Source organism: Passer domesticus, chromosome 5 (genome assembly GCF_036417665.1).
Source record: "Passer domesticus isolate bPasDom1 chromosome 5, bPasDom1.hap1, whole genome shotgun sequence".
NCBI lineage: Eukaryota > Metazoa > Chordata > Aves > Passeriformes > Passeridae > Passer > Passer domesticus.
Window position 1 is genome coordinate 78,013,756 of NC_087478.1, and position 22,047 is coordinate 78,035,802.

General features: G+C 42.0%; 1 protein-coding gene across 9 annotated transcripts in view; it reads left to right on the forward strand.

The window, feature by feature from the left end:
- CACNA1C (calcium voltage-gated channel subunit alpha1 C) overlaps positions 1–22,047 on the forward strand; it is a 453,063-nt gene that overhangs the window by 314,982 nt on the left and 116,034 nt on the right. For 5 of the 9 annotated variants that reach the window (XM_064421282.1, XM_064421281.1, XM_064421284.1 and 2 more), the window contains exon 10: positions 20,315–20,405. In XM_064421282.1, the coding sequence (XP_064277352.1) occupies positions 20,315–20,405 (91 nt within the window). Of the gene's footprint in view, positions 1–18,236; positions 18,312–20,314; positions 20,406–22,047 lie in introns of all 9 variants that reach the window. The other 4 variants (XM_064421276.1, XM_064421277.1, XM_064421275.1 and 1 more) reach the window with 1 other exon arrangement.

Sequence of the window (22,047 nt, forward strand, 5' to 3'; positions counted from 1 at the left end):
GATAGGGGCATTAGATCCTGAGATTAAACAAGTGAAAGGTCAATACTTGCTGGTAAAGTCCACTACTGAGAAAAGTTTTAAAATACAAGTGTGCCCTCCGTTCATTTATTTAATTGTAGCTCAAGTGTTGCAGGTTCTGTGCACATAGTTGGTTCCTTTGAAACCAAAGGTTTCTCAGGGAAAGCAGAGTTACAGTAAGGGAGGAGGGCCAAATCAGCTCTGTTGTACCTTAAGGGGACCATCTGTAACTCCATTGAAGTCAGTGGATTTGTGCTTGCTTTGCCAGGCTGGATTAAGCTCTCAAACATTTCTTCTAAGAGTGTTATTTCTTACTCTTCTTTGGAGTTGACAAGGTGTTTGTACAAAGTGAAAATTCACCAACAATCCCTTATTAGAAATCCTGAAGAAGGAAGGGCTTGAAGAAAGCAGTGCTTCCCCAGCATTTCATTACCATTATTGAATCTTCTGCCACCTTCTCTTTTACCAACATGGACTGTGTAACACTTGAGAACCACTTAGCAGTTGTCATTGCTGGGTGTGCACTTGGGAAATGTCAGACTTGGAACCTTTACACATGGACAATGGCTCTACTCTTGGCTTTCATCATGGAAATGAGTATTTTCCTTGTTTGATTTTGGAAGAGAAGACATGAAACCTGTCCCTAGATATCACCCTTCTTACCAGTCAAAATCTATGGGATGACCACATCACAAACATATATTCCAGTAACAGGATGATTGGACATGGGAAAGCTGTGCCTTTCTTTCTTCAGCAAGATTTTTAATAGATATTCATGACCTTTAGAATATTAGTAACCGCTATTGCTGCCGAAACAATGAAATTCTTAAACAAAAAAAGGGTTGTTAATATCAGGTTATACCCACAATACTTGAAGGAGTCACTGTGGTCACTTGCTCAGACTTTTCCCAAATCAGGTTATTGATTGATTGCTGGTATTGATTTTTATGCTGGTGTTTTCATAGCTCATATAGTTTACTTGCACAATTTAACCTCAGCAAGCATTCAGAAATTACTTTCTTAATCATGTCCAAAATTTGCTGCTCAGTGGCATAGCACACATGAATAAATCAGATGAGGATACACTGCATGTACTGTTGAGTGTGGTCAACCCATATTTGAGCTAACAAGCTCCTTTTGTGGGTGGTATTAAGAACTGAAAAGTAATGCAACTCCTGCTTGCTGTCTGTTCTTCCTGGTCAATTTGATAAGGTGGGTTTTGTAAGACACGTCTTATCAAAATTAGTCCTCTCACATCTGAGTCAGAAAAACTGAGAAGTAATGGTTTCAGCTTAAGATAACATCACAGAAAAGGTACTGTGAGTAAGTAACAGGGCAGGGCATTTTGTTTAGGGTCAAGTTTATTTTTGGTGTGTTCTCTCCTGGGTTGAATGTTTTGGTATTCCTGCCAGCAGTCAATCACCAGTAGGATTAAATTGATGGCATTATTTCTCTTCCAAAAGCCATCTACAAAATAAGTAAAGGACAGATGGCACAGATGTAAATTCCCTCATGAATCCCTTTGGCTTCAGTGTTCCCAAGACATTTGAATCCCACCTACTCCCAGTCCAAGCTTACATCACCAAGATTCCAATGTCTTCCTTGTTTTCTTGTGTTTAGCTCAGTTGCCTCCTATGCACCTTCAGTGTCTTTTGTTCAAGTGCTCACCGAAGCTCATCACCTCCTGTTTCTAGTACAGCATCTGAACTCCATGGCTGACTGTTACTGCCCTTTCAAGCACACTTTGTTCAGTGACTAATTAATGTTGATTGACTTTTGAGGTATCAGCCCCGAGAATTTCAAATTACAGATCACTGAACCACACAGGGCAGTTCAGACCTCCTTAAGCTGCTGTGTTAGCTCAATAAACTTCAGGTGTGGCCTTTGCATCAGTGGTGTTGTATTGATGCTCAGAGGACATGTGCTCCTGCCTGACCTCTGACAGTGATTCACACCTATACTTTAAAGAAGTCATATAAGTTTTTGCTTCTTTGCTTTTTCCTCAGAGGTTGTTTGGGGATTTGACTTTTTTCTTTTTCTTTTTTTTTTTTTAAATAAAGAGTATCAAAATAGTTCAGAAGTTCAATTAAAAATACTTATTAATCTAGAGACTCAGCTAATGTAAGTTCTGAGACTCAGCAGTTTACACCATCTGGGCTCTGACCCAGGTAGTCTACCTAAACTGAATCATCCCAAACACAGAGAACATATGTTTCCCATCTTTTCTTTGTCCTTGGCAGCTACAGAGGCAGATTTTGCTGTCTTTTAACTTTGTAGAAAGTGCTGCCCACTTGTCAGCATGGGCACTGCCTCCTGTAAAACAGAGGACACAAGGTGGAAAGGGAGAGAAACTCACTTGCATCCCCTTTTGGTCTGACTGCCTGTGACAATACTTAGGGCATCATCATCATATTTTGCATATGCTGCTGCTTTTCTGAGGCTCTCAAACCTTGCCTAAAACCTCACTGTGTGCTTGCAGCCCCTCTCAAACCTTGCTCATAGCCTCGCTGGGTGTTTGTAGCCCTTAATGAAGTTACCAGGTTCAAGGATACAACAGAGAGCACCTTAGTGAAGGAAAGGGTAAAAAAGGAAGATAAATGCAACCAGAGTTGGACAGCCCGTGCAGTCTTTAGCTCTTCTCTCCATAGCAGAGGTCTTGGCATTTTGCTGAGGGAGCTCATCGCCACTTGTCGCTCACATGGACTGAGAGACATTCACAGAGCAGGCTGAGCTTAATTCCCTGTTTTTGAGGAAGCACCACATTTAAGGCAGTTTTTCCATGCTGTTTGCAAACATGGATTTGCCATTGTGACAGATGTGAGGTGGGAAATGTGAAAAGGCTTCTGGGGGCTGTTTGTGTTGATGGTTTTGTTCTGTGCTCTTTCCCTGATGCGCATTCCACACGGGAAGAAAGCTTTAATTTGACAGAGGGGAGTAACACATCATGTCACAGAGCAGCTACTCAATTCAAAATTACATGATGGCAAAGAAAACCATCCCTCCTGTTGCCACAGTTACAGGGAATTTGCACTTTTGTTTTCCCTTCCTGACAGTGGTCTGGAGTGCCTCTGCTGCTGTGGGCAGAAGCAGGAAACTTCAGGACAACTCAGATTCTCCTCCTATTGAAATTAATTGGCAAAACTCCCACAGATTGCAGTGGGGTCACAAATAATCTATCAATGGGCAGGGTGAATTAATTTGATGTTTCTGAGTGCTCAGATTTTGTCCTCCTTCTGTTTTCTTCTATTTCAGCTCTATTTGGTGCCACCATGTGCAGTGAGAGTATGACCTCCTTAATGTCAACAGAGTCCCTAAAAGTAAAAAAGCCCACTGCTTTGTAAAGGCATTCCCTGATTCAAGACAATTAATCCTTCTTGTTAAGTCAGTAAATTCAAGAACTGATTTGCAAGTAGCTTACCCTACTAAAATTAAAAGCCCAATCATTTTTCAAGGCCCTATTGCCATGGAACTGGTGGCTGTAGATAATTAAGTTTTCATGTAGCACAGCAGAAAAAAACCCAGTACAAATCAATGTGTTGCCTATCAAAATCATATAATATTTCTGACGGTACATTAAATAATGAAAAGTGTTTGTCTGTACATGCAGATTTATGCCTCTGTTGAAGTGGGAATAGTGTATACTTGAAGACAAAAAGTACAGACATACAGGCAGATTTAAAAATATATATTAAAAAATTAATCCGTTTAAAAAGAAATAGTCCTCAATCTTCACCTTCAGAGCATTGCTGTAGTGCCTTAGTGACCTTTGGAAACGTTCATAAACATCTGAGTTTGCTGCCTCTATGGAATTAATGACAGCCTAACTTTTTGGTGAACCATAGGTTTAGTCTCACTCTTTCAACCACTGTTAGTTTGAACATCTCCATAACTAGGAATTAGAACTGCATTTAATCACAGGTTTATGAAAGTCTTCCCTAGAAGAAAATTATTTTGAGAGAAGGAGGAACTTTTCAGCAGGAAAAGCAAAATTTCAGAAGAAATTGGTACCTCTTAGACCATTATGGCTTTTAGAAAATCTGTGTTTTTCATGAGAAAAATTCATGCTTCTGCACATCAGGCCATAAATGAGAACAGGAGAGGTAGTTTAAATAGAAGGGAAGACTTTTAGAACTCTAGAAATAGAAGCCTCAGTATTTTCAACCCAAACAGAGCTTTATTCCCAAGAACTCCAACAGTAGTTTGTCACTAAATTCTGTCAACCCTTTGGGAAAGCTAGTGATATGGAGCTGTTGGATACAGAGAGCTTTGTGTACAGATCTAGTCATGATACCAAGGTAAAAGAACACCAACTTCAATTTGTACATTAGTTCAATTTGTATATTTAATAATTTCATATGTCAGCCTGCTCAGTGGCCTCCAAATCATGTGTTTAGTGTACTGACTTTAGTGGCTTATTACTTTCAGCCTGAAATAAAATATCACGGTGCTCTGGGATAATGTCTAAGGTAGGAAGGATTTTCAAAGACTGGGTTACAAGCTAAAATTTCAGGGTGGCCTAAAGTATTCTTGGTCCATCTTCTGCAATGAAATTCAGTGGGCAAGTGCACAGCTGGGAATCAACATGGAAGATGCAGAAGGGAAAATGAGAGAGTGGATATTTAAAAGATAACTGTTTTAAATCTAGTCTTGACCCTCACTGCCTTAAAACCCCTGTCTTCTTACTGTATGAAAAAAGGTGATGTTCTGAGTTAATTTCTGTTTAGCAGAGCATACATGAACTTGCCTGTCAACAGCAAATTAGTTCATCCTGTATTATTCTAGTTTCATCCACAGAATCTGTCTTGATGTATTTCACATACACATGGAAGGACATGGACAACAACCCCTTGACAGGCAGGTACAGATACTGTCGAAAAGCAATTTAAAAAAACCCACATGGGGCTTGCACGGAATTTAAGATCATCTAAACACAAGCTCCAAGGCACAGACTGGAAAATTAAACCCTTATTAATTTAATTCCTCCAATACCAGTTGGTGGCTTGAGAAAGGCATCACAGAACATGGTTGCATTTTGCTTTCCATATTTAAATACAAGGAAATCAATGCCAGTCTTGTAAAATGATTTATTATCTGTCAACACCTCATCTAAAGAGGAAGAAAGCACAATCTCTTCTACTTTTATCATTGTCCACTGATGTGGAAAATAATCATCTGGTAACCCAGAAGAGATTAGCTGCAGTGCCAACAATTTGTAGGCATTTCACAAGGGCACCTGATAGGTACTTCACAAGTTTAGTAAATGGGATAGATCTATTCTCTATCACCTGGAGACAGAGTGACAAAAGAAATGCTTTTTTTGGTGTACAGTGTGCCACCAGGTTGTTCTAGGGAAAAAAATCCATGTAATAATGTGCAGAGGTTCCAACATTTGGTTTGCTCAGACAGGAGTGACAGCAGCTCCCAGCTGTGTGCTGTGCCCAATGGAAAATAGTCCCAGAGGTATTTCCTACTTTGTCATCTTTTGAAGCAGCTCATAGACTGCTCTTAATATAAATGCCAGTGTTTGAGGACCCCTAATGTAAGGCCTTTGTAAATGAAAAGTCAGCTTTGTTTTTGTTGTGTGGTTCTTCACAGAGAAGCCTAGGTTGCAAAATTCAGCATGGTTTTGTGCTACAGATGTCAAGCTTGAGTCTATAATTAGGATGCTGCCTAGAAAAAGCTTCTGGGACATTAGTTCTCACATTAGGCTGAATCACTCCTACAGTCCTTAGGCAAAAATTGTACTGAAATTCCTGGGGATTTTGCTTGGGTGAGGACTTGGGCTCCAGTTGGTTTCATCCAAGGTCAGTAACAAAACATGCTCATGTCAGCACTCCAAAAGGTTGCCCAGTGTGAGGTCTTGGAGCACAGAGGCTTCTCAGTGCTCACACATCACTTCAATGTTGTGTAACTGGCATCCACCAGAGGGGGAGTGTGAGGTATCTGGGGTCTGAAATCACTTACAGCACTGGGCAGCCACTGAGTGCTGTTTGCCCAGTGCATCATTCCACTGGCTAAAATGCAGTTGTGTCTGGCATGAATGCAATCCACAGCCATTACAAGCATGTGGTTTCCATTGCTATACTGAAATAAATGTGTGGGCAGATCCAGGTAAACTCTGATATCCTAAAAAGGAATAATATCTTTAAAAAGAGCATTTGTGAGGCTTTATAGTGACCCTACAGGTAGCTGTGGTAGCAGAGTACACAGGGCAGTGATCTTCAGTGATGTAGGTGAAAGTAAAGCTGCCATTTCCAAGCACCATTTTCATTGTATGTTTCTGTGCAGCTCAAGTAACAAAGAAAAAGATCATTTAGGGTGATTCTTCTTCCACCTTTCCATCAATGTCAACAAAACAACTATGATGCTAACATTTGACTTTTTCCTATTGGAATAAAATCAAAACTGAGAGTAGATTTTCTTCCTGACTCTCTTCATATGTTACCATCTTATTTTTTTTTTTTGTGAGTGAAAAAACAAGGAAGCAGTGGATCCTTATCCCTGATTGTTTTGTATTTCTCCCTTTCCAAGAGGAAATACTTGGGGAAACAGTCTTCTCAACAAAGTGAAATTTAAAACTTGGGGGTTTAAATGATGCTTTAAAATGCTTCAGCTACAACATTGGTTTCTGAAATATGTGTGTTCAGGGTGATATTTGGAGAAGGGTGAAATCTTTTTCTGGACTCCTTTTATTTGTCCAATAAAAAAAAAGACACAGGAAAGCTGAATTATATTCTCAGGATCACCCATCCCCACAGTGTCAGTGGCACAGGCTCTCACCCCATTTTCTACCCTCTAGAGCAGAAAGAGCAGGATTTTCATCCTGGATTGCATCACATAAAGCATTACCAAGTTTGATCAGGGTGGTTTTGAACTATTTTCCTTCTCTGGCAATTCACAGTAAACATACTAATCATTTTAAGAAATACAAGGGGGTTTTTGTTCCCCTGAATGTATGGATGGTTCACTCCATGTGAGTGAATAAAAAGGTCTGGTTTTCTGGTTTTTGTTAGTAATATAATTTTATAACCCAGCCTTTAGCAAAAGCAGCTTTTAGGTTCATTGTCCTGCAGATTTCACAACTTCCCAGTTTTTCTTTCTTTCTGCCTCAAAGGAAGATTTGAACATTTTTTAAAAAATCAAGCAACCATTTGAAAACCTTCTTCTTCCCCTTCCTTCTCTGCTGGTAAGTTACTGCCAGGGAGGTAAACCCTACCTAACCCAAAAAGATGTTAAAGCAGTTTAGCTCAAGCCTGCATTTTCTATCAAAGCACAGTGTGGAGAAAACAAAGTTTCCTTTGTTTGAACAGAGAGCAAAAGAAGCTGCTGGTATTCAGGACAAAGCTGTGGCCAATGTAACAACCTGTAATTCAGCAGTAATTTGCTCCAACAGAGCATCAGAAGGCCTGATATAATTTGGTGAAGAGAGGAAAATGTTTCTAGGAATCAGGGAAATTTCCCCGTTTTGGGAAGGTGGGTATGTGCCTGACTCCATCAGCCAGCTCACTGAGTGAGCAGCTCTGAGATAATTAGCTGATCCTAAGAGGGTCACTGTGATGAGCACCAAATCTCTGTGCCACTTCTGCATGTGAGAATGGATGCCAGCATGGAAACCAAACTCCAAAGCTGTGCTAATTTTTGCCCACAGGCTCATTTTTTTTCTTCTTGCTCCCTTGCAGGCATGAAAGGTCACAGCAATTAGATAAGCTGCCAGGTTACTGTAGTTTACATCTTGGGGGGAAAATCTCTTCCTATAACATGCTCTCTGACAGAAAAAGTTTTGTGGTGATCTACAGTGCTCTTGCTCTCCTGCAGCTGAGAATTTGGCTTGTCTTGTTCAGGTCCTTCCAGTTCCTCCCTTCCCCAGTTCTTGTGTCCTGAAGCACAAAGAACTTTATACTGAGAGCTGCTGGAGCAGTGGTGTGTGACCAGCCATAGCATAGACAGACTGACAATAATGTTGATAGGGCATTAAGCTTATCCACTATAAAAACTATTTCCCTAGCAAAGACTGACTGGTGAGGTAACACCTCTGTTCTCCCTGCTAGGAGAGAGACTTGTGTTGATGTAGGAATTCTCTTATAGTTCCAGTTTGTTACACAGAAATATCTCAGAAGGTAAGGCTTTAGAGGGAATCCATTGTTTATATAGCTGGCAAAGACACCTTTGTGTAAATAATTTAATCTCTACCTGCCCTGTTGGCAAGTGTTTCTTGAAGTGGTCAAGATTAATTCATTGACACTGGTTCTACTCCTCAGGAGAGGACATTAGTCTGTGAGAAAGCTGCCTTTGCCATACCTTCTGATGAATTGCTTTATTTCCCATGGTTAGAGAGGCATAGAAAGCATTTGGTACCAGCATCTCCACAGAAAAATTTTGGAAGAAATGCCACAAACCCCCAAGCTGAGTTTTCATAGAGCAAGACCATTTCTTATTTCATTTTTTAAGCAGATGCCTAAAGTGTGCTCTTAAATCTTTGCAAGAATTTTGTAAAGTGGTTTCAAAAACTATGGAGTATTCAGCAGTTCCTGCTGAAGTCAGTAAGAATGGCCCATGGTCAGTGTTTTAATGTAAGTTACAATTACAGATGTAATCTCAAGAGTCTCTTCACTGAGAAGAAAGCACTGGTGAGCAGGACTGATAGCTGAAATCCTGAGCATTGTTTTGATGTGGTATGAAGAGCTGTCAGGAGAGGGGCTGTGGTGTTCAGCAACGGTAGCTGAGGGACATGAAGCATGTGTTTTGAGTTAGAAACAACTGCTGGGGATGAGAACCAGTTTTATTATAGTAATGTCAGCCAAGATCAAAGCCACAGTGTGTCTGGCACTGTATATACAGAAATTAAAAGTATGTTGTATGTATTTCCTTTTTACAGGAAATCAAAACTAGTAAAGATGGGGTTCAGCCGACTAAACACAGTAATAGAATGCCAATTTAGACACCTCATCATACCCAAGACCTTCATTGTGCACTGACAAGTCAAGTGTAGCAGCTGAGGCTTGTACTCTTGCAGTGTGATAGTTGGAACGAATATCCCAAATGGGGTGTCAAAAATGTCATCCAGTGCCTCAGAAAAGGCAATTGAGTGTGGTTAGTCCAAAGACATGTAGGAAAAGTTTAGTACAAGTAGAACCTTCAATACTGGTCCTGTAAGTTGTATGTCTTAGAAGAGTGTGATGGAACTAGCTGTAACAGAAATTGTTCTGGTACAATGTTTTTTTTCTTCCTTGTCTAAGTGTTTATTCATCATGACCTCTTTGTCTTCTCTTATGTGTTTGATGTTATAACTTGAAGATTCATGTGCAGAGAGGTAAATACTGAAGGCCAGACCACGAGCTCTGTTTGGGAAGGGCTCAGAGCAGGCAGTCTGGAAGAGCCCAGGACAGACTGAGGGACGCAGGAGAGCGTTAGCAGAGCTCTCCTGGGGAAGCTCATTTCCTCCACCTTGCCCAGCCCTGACTGCCAGGCAGCTTGAGTAGTTCATCAGTTGCTTAAGTCAATTCTCAAGCAAGAACAGAAGAAGGGAAAGATAAAAGCATTTTGTTTTAAACACAAGTGGGGCTGGAGTACTGACCCTGCTGTTGCGCGGGCAGTGCAGGGAGCTGTGCAATGAGCTGTGCCTGACAGGAGATCTGAGGCACAGCTCACAGGCAGGCAGGCTTGGTGACATTACACTGAACTGGCACATATGTAACCAAACTGGCAGGCAGTGCTGAGCAGCTGAGGAGAACTGACAGCTGTGAATGGCACCCAGCCCTTTTCCATGCCTTGGGAAGCCTGGGAAGCTTGCAGCAGGACCCTGGTGCAGGCAGGGCTCCAAGGGAGCAGCAGTCACATCCTCACTCTGTGCCTGCCTGCTCCCTTCTGCTTGTTGGGTATCCACTCAGTCCAGTCTGCTAATGGGATAAAAATCTCTGCTGTATCTCTTGTGTTTGCTCCTGGGGAGAAAAGCAGGTCTCTCCATGCCAGTTATCTCATAGACAACATCAAGCCTGGAGAGGTGGCGGGGGAAGGAAAATGTTTCCAACTGAGGAACTGAACTGAAAATAGCTGTGGCACTGAGTCTGCCTGCTGATGACAGCAGCTCTTCAGTTAGCAGGATTGTGGAGACAACACAACAGATTAGAGAATTGGCCTTTCAGGTCTTGAGGCCTAAATTCAAATTCAGCATTAGTGCCCACAGGTGCCCACAGGGCAGCCCACGTCCCCATTCCCATTTACGAAGTTCACAAATCACAGCATGATGCATCTCTCTTCTCCTTTTCCACTGCACTCAGACATGTCTCTCTAGGTTCAAGAGCTTGTAGTGAACCCAAGGATAGGGGTCCCTTTGGATCAGGGGGAAGATATTACCAACTACATTAAAATCCCTAGCCTGGAGTAGCAGAAGGGTTAAGGATGCAGTGGCAGAGCTGCTGGATCCTCACAGATGTGCAGATCAAAATGTAAGTGTATTATGTGGCTGTTTGAAGAATCAGGAGCCAAATAACAGGGCTATGCCAGGTCATGAATGACTTGTTTTAACACAGCTGTGTGAGGGCAGCTTGCATAACACCTGCCCACACTAAGCCTAACTCAAGCTGTTGTTATCAGTCCCTGGCTCTCCTGCATGCTGGAAGTATTTGCAAACCAGGAATCTATTATTTCAAGGCCACTATAAAATGCCTGTTTCTTTGGCTCAGGGTAATTAGCCTATTCTCAGTGCCTTGCTCAAGAGGTAGAAAAGCTTTAATCATATGTTTGACAAGCTGACTTTAGAGGCAAGGCTCTTTAACTTCAATTTTTGCTTTTCTTCTGGCTGCACAGTAATACACAGCCTGCCCAGCTAGCATGTCTCGTGCTTCTGACTCACGATATTGTGATTATAGTGTCTAGTATCAGACTAGTCAATATGTTAGTAAAAGTGTCTGAAAGAACACCACATGTAGGAGCAGCACATAAAATCACAAGCATTTTATTTACTAGGCACAGAAGAAATGTAACAGAGCAGTGCTTCAAAACAGAATTTTATGCACATTTGGGAATAGGAGAGTGAGCTCCATTTCAGGTCATGAGGCTGGATTAAATCTGTTCAGTGTGATGCAAGAACACACCTCCAAGGGGCTGGTGCTTTCACAGAGCCCTGGCTCTGGAGAGACCTAAATCTCTAAATGTAAGTGTTGCTGTATCTGTTGATCAGTGAACTGAATTGCTTGATTGTTTGCCATCAAGGAAAGCATCATCCATAAGCCTTCTCACACATCCCACATGAATCCTGCTATTAGAAAATGTCTCCACTTGCTGAGCACTCATCTCAGCCAGGCAATGTCTGTTCAGATGGACAGGACCTTGCTGCTGTTTTTTCTTCATAAGACTAATGCTTAAATATTTTAAACACTACTCCTAAATTGGGTTTTCCCAAATGCAGGGAGCACACTGTACTCTTCCAGCTGGCAGAGTGGTATTTCAGATTAAACTTCTCAGTCACTTTTTCCTTTCTAAGTCTCTTTGCCTGTGTCCCAGTCACTACCCAGTTGTTCTGCCTGTCCTTTGAAAGAATACAGCGCCTAGTTTTTTCCTCACATTCACTTTTCTTTGGGTTTTTTTTTCTGGGGGGGGGTTGGTGGTGTTTTGGGGGGATTTGTTCTGTTGGGGTTTTTTTTTATATTTTTGGTCTTTGTTTTGTTTTGGTTTGTTTTTTTTTTTTTGGTTTGGTTTTTGGTTATTGGGGTTTTTTTGTTTGGCTTTGCCTGCCAGCAAGAGCCAGCCTCCTGGATAATTCTTTCCTTCTTCTATATCAGAGAAGATACACCTTCTCATTAGCACAATTCTTGCTTAAGATCCCTGGGTGTAGGGTTGTGCAGGCTTCCCCTGGGGAAAATGTCCATTGTCAGCTACCAGGGCATGATTTCCCACCCAAACAGTTCCTGCTGTCCTGACCTATCCTCTTATGTGCTCTAGATCACAAATTGTAGGCTACTCACCAAGTTCTCAGGTATCACCCACCTTGAAATGGCTTTTGACAGGCAGGAATGTCATAAAACAGCCAGAGCTGCATCTCAGTCACTTTGAAGCTTAGGAGTCCAGGTGTAAAGCAGACACCTAGACTCCCTGGAGAGTTTCTGATGACCTAAGCAGATCAGCTTGGAAGAAGCTTCTATAATTTTTTTTTGCTTCTCCCAGACTCTGCAGGGAAGATGGATTCACACTGCACTGCAAGAACAAAGAAGCTGCTGCTGAAGTAGAAATCCTAATCAGGGTTACCACCCCATCATGCAGGTGTATATTGGTGTAGGTGGGCAGATGCAGAAGTTCCCCATGAACAGGAACTGTTCAATGGGCTGCAGTTGCAGAACCCAGCACATGGGCTGCTTTAAAACCAAATTTGTGCTTAAAACCTGTGTCCTGTCTATTTTCATTAATATCAATGCCAGTGAGAAATATGAATAACTTCCTGATTATTAGAGCACAAAAAGCAGAGGGATTTTTTTAGTGGTTTTTACTGTCTTGAGAGCACTTCCTTTGCCATTAGTTATTTTGCTCATGATCAATGTTTGTATCACTTCCCAACACATTGTCTGCAGCTCTCATGCCCCCATTTCCAAGGCACCTGCAAGACCAGCCTGCAATAATGGAATCCTGATTTTCTAGCGGGATGGTCCTGCTTTTTGTGCCCACATATAATTTTGAGGGGTTGTTTCAGGAGCATTTAATGGCACTGCTGCCTGTCCTAGGTTCCTCTGCTAAAAATCATAAAGAATGAGAGAGAAAACTTATAGAACTCTGTGACATTCACATCCTCTGGAAAAATCCCTTTGCCCAGGATTTTTCTTCTGTGAAGCTGAGAAGCCTCAGAAAAAGGAAAACAATTCTTATCTCATTTGCTTCTCCTGTGTTGTGCTCATGTGGAATGTGTTTGGAGATTGTTTACCCACAGGTGATTGTTTCGTTGGATTCTGGTGTGAGTTGTTTTCACTCTTTGGCCAATCAGGGTTAAGCTGTGTCGAGGCTCTGGAAAGAGTAATGAGTTTTCATTATTATCTTTTTAGCATTCTGTAAGTATCCTTTCTGTATTCTTTAGTGTAGTATAGTTTAGTATTCTTTAATATAATATAGTATCATAAAATAATAAATTAGCCTTCTGAGAACATGGAGTCAGATTCATCATCCCTCCCTGCCACGGGGATCCCGGCAAATACAATAGAACTCTTACAAATGGGCTGTTGTGATTTGTTCACAAAATGCTGTTGAAAGAGTCATAGATCCTCAGTAGTTTTGCCTTTCCTTCATTTTGTCTGTCCATCCTTGAATTGCTTCAGAATTCTGTGGGGAACCAGAGGGGTTGCTAAAAAGTATTACACTGGCACAAGAAACACTATAAACCATGTCCTGGCAAATCAATGCCTTGAACTTTGGCACCTTAGTTGTTGCTCCTAGCAAGGCAAAAGATGCAAGTCATTTATCAGACAAGAAAATCAGTTTAGGAGGTCATAGGAGGATCCAGATTCAGGAGAGGGTCATCTTTCAAGGTGTGCTCTGGTATCACCTCTGTCGCCCTGTGACCCAGCCAATCTGCTCTCCTTCAGCCACAGGGATTGTGAGAGTTGCTTGCATTGCCTTGCAGGCAGATTCTCTGCATGGGATGGGCTCCTGCAGCAGACTCAGGTGTTTGTTCAGCAGCACAAGCAGTTATCCAGGGACACTGCCCCTCTTGCCCTTTTCAGCAGACAGTTAGACTCCTTCCTGCAAAGTTTACTTTTGGGTGAGTCCCATGCCCTGTGCTTATTTTGAGATACCACAGGTTATGCAAAGAAAAGCTTTGTCCTTCAGGCAGGAAATGCAAAGAGATTTTAAGTTCTTCCTTTCAAATCCAGAACAGAATATGTGTGACACTGGCAAAGGTTGTCACTTGGCAGGGCCAGCAGTTTGACTGTGCCCATTACTTGGTCCTCTGTGCACGTGCATTTTCCACCCACTGGCTGTAATGAGCAAATATTTATGGAATCCAGCATATTACTGTCAATATTGCTATAAAAAGGAGGGAAATGGCAGCTGTTCAAACTAGCTGAGGAGTTTGTTACAGTAAAATAAGTCCCAGGAAGATTAATTAGTAGCAAGGTAATGCATTTATAGGTGTGCAGTAATCTGCATGTGGTAATGACAGATCTGTTAATCACAGGCCTACACAATTAATACATTTCACTCTCTCCTCTTTCCCTTCTGTAAGATATAGATTGATGTAGCCCATGGCTATATCCCCTCAACATGTGTATGGACATATGGCAGCCCTCTGGAAGGGGAGAAGGATGAGTTAAAACAAGCCTTCATAAATAAAATATACGCTTTGCAATTTATGTTATAAAATAGATAACCTATCTATGAATGAAACATTTGATGACACAACACCCCATCTCAGTATTGGCAATGCCCCTGCTTTGTGCTGCTCCATTCAGTAAAGCAGTGTTACCCTGCATCAGCCTCTGTGCTGCAGTCCAGTGCCCAGCCTGGCCTGGCTGTGATCACAGCTCCTGTCCCTGCACAGTGGCTGTGGTGCCTTCCATGCATGGAAAGATGTTTTTACCAAAAGCCTTTTCCTGTTTGACTGAAGTGGGTGCAACTGGCACTTACTTCATTCCTCTTTGTTGCTATCCTTGTGTTCTGCGGCTGACCTTGAGTGAGAGGGTGAATCCAGCTTGTTCTCTTTGCTGTATTCATCTGTGCATAATCCAAAATCAGGTTATGCAAAGTGTGTATGCTACATGTGTTTGAGTGTAATGTAGTGTATAATACTGTCCTTGTGAGTATTGGTCTCCGAGCCCTTAGAAAATTCTTTTCTGAGTATTTTCACAATTTTTCTGGGTATTTTTTACCAGATGCATTGACACATTGTCTAAGTTTGGAGGCATGCAACCACCAAGGTCCTACACACAGTTCAAGCTCCCTTTCTTCTTCTCCTGTAAAAGCTTTTCTGTCACAGAGCTCCTTTTCAAAGCAGAAAACACTAAAGAATTCCCCAGTCACATCTACTATATTTTCCTGACAAAATCAGGACATCCACAGAAAACTAATGTCTTACCTCTGCAATTTACCTTCTGGATGCTGCTTGCATTTAAGAGCACAGCCACTGATTGTTCCCAAGGCACTGCATGCATGGGGCAGAGTGAAAGCTGTATCTTATTTAAATTAATGAGTAAGATGAATGACTGCAGCATTTTCAAAACAGGCAGGAGAGGAAAGCTGGGCAATATTCACATATTAATTAAAATGAGAGCTCTCCACCAAAAAAATATGAGGCAATTGATATTCTGCCCATAGATTCATTCATGAAATGATGGGCATGAAAAGATCCACAGGAAGCAGGGTTTTACCAAAGTCATTCACTTGATACACATACTGTTAAAGGAAGCAGCCTGGGTATTGCAATTAATTCTTGTTGTGCTTGATGGGAAAAGAAATCTTAAATCCAGCTGGAGAACTCACAGGACTACTTTGCTCCTTAGATTTGCTTTATAGTTGTGCAGAGTCCCACTTGGGAGACATTAGCATCAGTAATAACTGTAGAACTTAGCACTTATTGTGATGTGTGTCATCTGCACCTCTCAGAGAAGCTGGCAGGGCAACTGCAGAATTACACCCCTGGCAGAGAAACTGAACAGTGTATGTAGAAAAGCTTGGTCATATGGCCAAGGTGACACAAAAAGTGAAATGATGGGCAAGTGGCTTCAGGTCTCTCTGACCTCAAAGGCCAGTGTGGGCAAAAGGGGTTATTTACACCCATATTTTGCAAAGTAATTCATTACTAGTAGACTTTGGCATACTGAAGAAATTAGAGTTGAGTGAGCATATTATACAAGTCAATCACATGTATTGTTGGCTTTTGAAAATCTGAAAACCCACTGCAAGGCTCTTTCACTATGAGTACTGCTGGATAGTCCCCTGTTTCAAGTCACGTGCCTAACCCAAGGATGTAAAATAAATGTCTTTAACCAGTCCATACAACTGAGGGACACATCAGCAAGGCATTCAGAAAACCTGTGGTTTCTATCTGCCTCTGTAGCCTAACTCAGACAGCTAAATCAGAAAGGGGAAGTCAGACAATGTGAATAGCCTCCAATATATCCAGTTTTATAGTTAATGCCCAGATCTGCAAAGTCATGTAGTAACATGTCCCGCTAAATTCTGTGAAAAGTTTGTTTTGTCTGTGTTTCTGGAGCTGGGCACCCTTTGCCCAAGCATGATTGCCTCTGAGTCTTAAAATGTCACAGTATTAAAGTGAGATTCAGCAAGTGTGACAGCATTATATAATCCATGCAAATAAATCTGAATATTAAAATTACTTCCACTGCCAAGATGACAAGAATTTCACAAATGCAAGATGCAACAGTGGAAATTATTCTTCTGAACTGGGAAGCAAATATTGTTCTCCAAATGTGTGAAGGAAAAATTACCTCAGGACTGCACAGAAGGGTGTTTGCTTGTGCCAGCTTTCTGTTTCAGTGGTTGGCTGTCTTTTGGCAACCTGCCATCCAATAATTCATTGCCTGCCCATGGGGCATTTCATCGGGGGAGGGACATATGTTAGTGCAAGAGCAGAGCTGGTATCAGTGCTTGATGCCAGTGACATGGAACAGAGGCTCTCAAAGGGTCTTGCACATCTGTCTAGTCAGCCAGACTGCAGAATCTGCTCTTATTTTTCTCTGTCTGTTAGGTCTCATAGCTAGAATTAACATCACACAAAGCATTTTTTCAGATTTGTTTTTAAGGAAGCTGCTATAAAGCTTTTGTTGGTGCTTTCACTGCTGCAGGAATGCTATGTAAGTGATGTGAAATTAGAGTTTAGGTAGTCCAGGAGAAAAAGTCTATGTTCAGTGATGAGCCACACTGTGGCAAGATGTAAGAAGTGCAAAGGCTTCAGAAGGAACTGGAGAGAGACTATTAAACCTATTGGTCTTTAGGATTTGCATTCTGCTGAAACCATGAGATACTTGCCTGCCTTCAGGAAGTTGTTGTGCTTCCCTTTAAAGGAATTGACATCTGTGCTACCTAGAGAATATGTAACTAATGGGAGATTTCATCAGCTCCAGTGGCTTATGGATACAATGATACATCTAAAAAAGGAGATTCCCATGTAAGCAAAGCCACCATGATTTGTATCAGCCTTTGCATATTTTTTGCCTTTGTCTCAACTCCCAAAATTACAGGGAGGAAATGACCATTGAGAAAGCATTGTCTGTATGCCATAGTCCTAAACACAACTCTGGTCTGGACTTGAGCCCACCATTTGGAAAAAACATCTCTTCCTGATTAAAACATTCCTGTGGTGGATTTACCACCAGCATTCTTGGTACATGGTTCCAGTAATTAATTACCCGGACTGCAAAAAATGCCTGCCTTGTTTCTAGACTGGAGCCAGGGTGTGGGCACAGGGTCTGGCTTCTCTGAGAACTGAGTCAGATAAGAAAGCCATCTGGGCTGTACTTGGTCTACTTCCTCTCATATTCAGCCCCAGTTTATGCACAACTCTTCTGCAGCATCTTCTACTTTCTGGCTGTGTTAACTGAATGAACCTCGCAGCACTGCACACCTGATTGTCCCCTGGCAATGAAGGTGGTGTGAGCTGCCAGGTAGAGTGATTGTGCTTCTGAGAGCACGTGGCATTGGGGAACTCAGCCCTAGTGTCCCTTCTGTCCCGATCTTTATCCTCTAAACCATCATTCCTCTAATACTTCATACCATCCTAATACTTTTGATTGTCCTTAACATTTTCCGTCGGCACAGTGTAATGAGGTGAGGTGTAAATCCTGTGAGGTGGTGCCAGCAAAGTGATCCATGGGGTCTCTTCAGCCCATGTACCACTGCACCTGCACCTCTCACCTCACTCAAGTTTGACTTTCTGCAGCAGTAAGGTCAGGGAAGTACAGGGCACACTCTAGGATGTCTCTGGGATATTACCCATAAACTTAAATTAATTACGTTCATGTTCTCAAGAGCTGGGTGTAAAAAAGAACAGAAAGCAAGTGAGAGTTATGGTCTGACAATCTGTTAGTGATATTTCATACCTCTGTATACCTTTGTTTTGCATTTTGCACTTTTAACTCACATGATGAAGTTTTCAGACAGAAGTGGATATCAGGTGTAAGCTGAGTTCCTTGTTTTTGTCTTTTGCCTGTCACTGGCTGCATGTTCTCTGTTGATGTCTTGTTCCTGGTACTTGACACTGACCATCTTGTCTGTGAAAGGAAGCCCTCCAGCTGGTTTGCCTGATGAGAAGAAAGGAAAGTTTGCTTGGTTTAGTCACTCCACAGAAAGCCATGGTAATGTTCCACTGCGCTCTGCACGTGTCTGTGTGTCTGTATATCTCTGTGCAGACTGGCCTTTAAATCAGATTTGTATTCTCCTGCATGTGAGTGCCTGGCTTTGTCTGTTGCTTGTGCAGTGTCCTCTTCATGCACCCAAGATAACAAGCTGCTCTGCAAATCGATCTTGTGCTAATGCCTTCAGAATATTTTTTTCATTTGCAAAAAGCTCAAATGTGTTTTGAAACTGTTTTACCTCATCTTCCAAACTGACTTGTGAAATATCAGCATTTTGGTTTTATTCCTGCAAGGCATACTCTGGACAAAAAAAAATTAATTATGAATGTTGGTTTTTTTTCCTCATAGCTTACTTGGCTGTTTCATGTATATCAGAACATGAATTCAGTTTATTCCTTAATTTGCCCTTCCAAATAGACAAGATTATTAAAATATCTATCTTCATAAAGGAGCAGGCACCATTAGAGTGCAGTATTTCATAGCTCTGTCAAAAGTGCTAGAGAGTCCATTATTTCATGTGGTCCTAAGAAGACAGTACAAGAATTGTAGATTTCCCAGTAAGCGTGTTGGAGGTATGTGAATTGTTGTGATGGAATGAAGGAAAGGTAGCTCATTTTCAGGGACATTTCTACCATAATGCTTTCAAAGCAGTAACCCAGAACATTTTTGAAAGAAAGAACATTTTTAATGTCTTTTTAGCCCCTGAAAGAAGACCATGGCCCCATGAGCATGTGCCCAATTGAAACACAGAACCTATTTCTTCTACCCTGGCTCATTTTGCACCAATGACCCACAAGCAGATATATTCTTACTATGGAGTTACATATTCCTGCGGGCTGTTAGAAATCTCTCCAACAGCTAACAGCACGTGCTCTCAAGCCTCATCTGAGATATGTATTCAACAGCTAACGCAGGCCATGTTATGAGGTTCTACCAGGCTCCTGGGAGATCTGTTTAACTCCTGCATCATTCAGTCTTAAGTAGAAGTTTTTCTTCTTTTTTTGTGTATTCCAAAACAGCTGAGGAGGGAACAGGACACATATTGGATCCCATCCATTTTCCTACCTTTAAGATTATGTGTAAAGAGTGATTTGAGCTTATGCAGGAGCTGTGAGCAGCTGGGGAAATGAAAATGGTGGGGGTATGAAGGATTTTTTTTGGTTTTTTTTTTTTTTTTTTGGTCTGTCGAAGCAAATAAAATCTTGAGGTTTGAGAACAACTAAAAACAGGTTCTTGAAACTAGATGAGAGAGGTTCACACCAAAGGTTGCTTTTCATTTGATGTTTGCTCCATAGTACTTCTGTAAAAGCCTAGAAGGTTCTGTCCAGTTCTTAGCTGTGAAAGTCAATGTGAAGCTGCACCAGAGTCCATACTCATTAGCTCATTTGTTGGTAACATCTGAGTGGGCCAGAGAATCTGAATTTCTGTCTTATACCTCCAGGTCCAGTTTCTAGGTGTAAGGTTGAATCACATTTATGGTTAGTAAATGATAGATGAGCCATCAATATTCTTCATTTGGTATTTGCTATCAGGCTAACAGAAGCTGTTTATCTGCATGCATCTCAACCCTGGTACCTTTTATTTGTATTCTAATCATTGCACAGAAGATTGGAGAGGGCAGTGAGGTGGTTGGGCTGCTGCAGGTAAAGAGGCTTTTTTTTTTAAATGTTCAATGGAATCAAATAAAGCTTCTTGTTGGGATTGTCAGGTGTTTTACTTTCCAGTGGTTCTCATTAATAAAATTTACAGAAACTGACTCTGAAAGAAGGAGAGCAGCTGCTTCTTCCCTTTTCTTTAGCATTAACCTGTATGTTCCTGAAGTCTACCAGCCCAACCTGCTCTGTAGAGGGAGGCACTAGACTTGCTCAGCAAATTGTTTAATCCTCAGGAGCTGCAGCTGAGGGTCTTTCCATGAAGCCAGCTCCTTCAGTCATGCACTCATTAGGAGGTGTGCCAGGTTCTAATGGCCATCCCTCTCTTTTCCTTCCCTCTGACTCTTGCAGTGAGCATGCCCACCAGCGAGACCGAGTCCGTGAACACCGACAACGTCCCTGGCGCGGATATGGAAGGGGAGAACTGCGGCACACGGCTGGCGTGAGTACCCACGTGTCATTCCAAGGAGCCCCAGCATGGGAGTAGAGTGCTCTGACTCCATGATTCAGGAGGCTGAGCAATTGCTTTACTAAGCTATACTATATTACACTAATACTATACTAAATTACATACTAAAAAGATACTATACTAAAGAATAAAGAAAAATCCGTGACTGTCTGAGACAGTCAGGACACAGCTTTGACCCACCTGGCCAATCAATCCAAACAGCCCTCAGCAGGATCCAATTAACAAATCACTCTGGGTAAACAATCTCCATAACACATTCCACATGCGCAAAACAACAGGCGCAGTGAATAGAGATAAGAATTGCTTCTTCTCTGGGCTTCTCACTGCCTTTCCCAGGAAAAATCCTTTGAGAGAGTTGTGCCTGCTGCTCTCTGTGAAGAGAGATGCGGCCACACCTGCACACAGATTGTGTGTCAGGGCTGGGTTGAACTGGGAGGAAATCCAGGCAAGTGTCAGGCTTTTCAAGATCAACAAAACCCACAGGGAGTGAAAGGAGAGGCTGAAGAAGATCTATTGATCCAGGTTGTTATCTTAATTGTGATGTAATGTCGCTCTGGACATTAGAGAAGAACCTCTTGTTTTACACAATAGTGAATAAGGACAGAGTGCCCAGGATAAGGAGATCTGGATTTGTATAATATCTAAAAGAGAAACTGGTGGATAACAGTGTTCTTATTTTAAAATTCCTCATTGGTGATAGACTTTCAAAACCAGTATATGTAGACTGAAGAGTGGAAATGACTGGTCTATTTTAATTTTTCTAAATATTCTTGTACACTTTACAGTGTCTTGTAATAGAAATGCACGGACGGTAACTCTCATCCTGCAGACTTAATTTCACCCTTTAGCTGCTGAACAGAATAGTGCAATGAAAAAGAAATACAACAATTAGGAGGGATTAATGCCTCTTTGAAATTACACCATTGTAATAAGTGGAGATGCTCAAGAATGTGTGAGATAGCAGTTAAGAAATGCCATAATATGTGATGTATTTTTTAGCCTCACAGAAAGCAAGTATACACAAGAGGAGTCCTTTATTCCCTTTTGCATTATTTAAAGAATGGACTTTATGCTGTGGGGCAATACGTTATTCGCTCCAAATTTCCTTGACACATGAGCTAAACATATCAGTGCTACAGCTGGTATCATGCTGGAGTATTTTGAAGTTCTGTCCTATCCTGGGAGCTACCTTGAGCCCCTGGATATTGCTTGAATGGAACAGATGGGATCCATCCTAGGGTGATGAGTGAGCTGGCAGAAGAACTCTCCAAGCCATTCCATCATTTATCTTCAGTCCTGGCTCACCAGGGAGGTCCCAGATGACTGGAAGCTGGATAATGTGACACCCATCCCTAAAAGCTGAAAGGAGGATCCAGGAAGAGTGGCTGGGCAGGGGCCAGGCAGCAAGGGAGCTGGGGTTATCACTGACAGCAGCTGAACAGAAGCCAGCAGAGTGCCCTGGTGGCCAGGAAGGCCAGTGGCTCCTGGCCTGGATCAGGAATGGTGTGGCAGCAGGAGCAGGGAGGGCACTCTGCCCCTGGCCCTGTCCCTGGTGAGGCTGCACCTCGAGTGCTGTGCCCACTCCTGGCCCCTCAGCTCAGGGGGGATGTTGAGG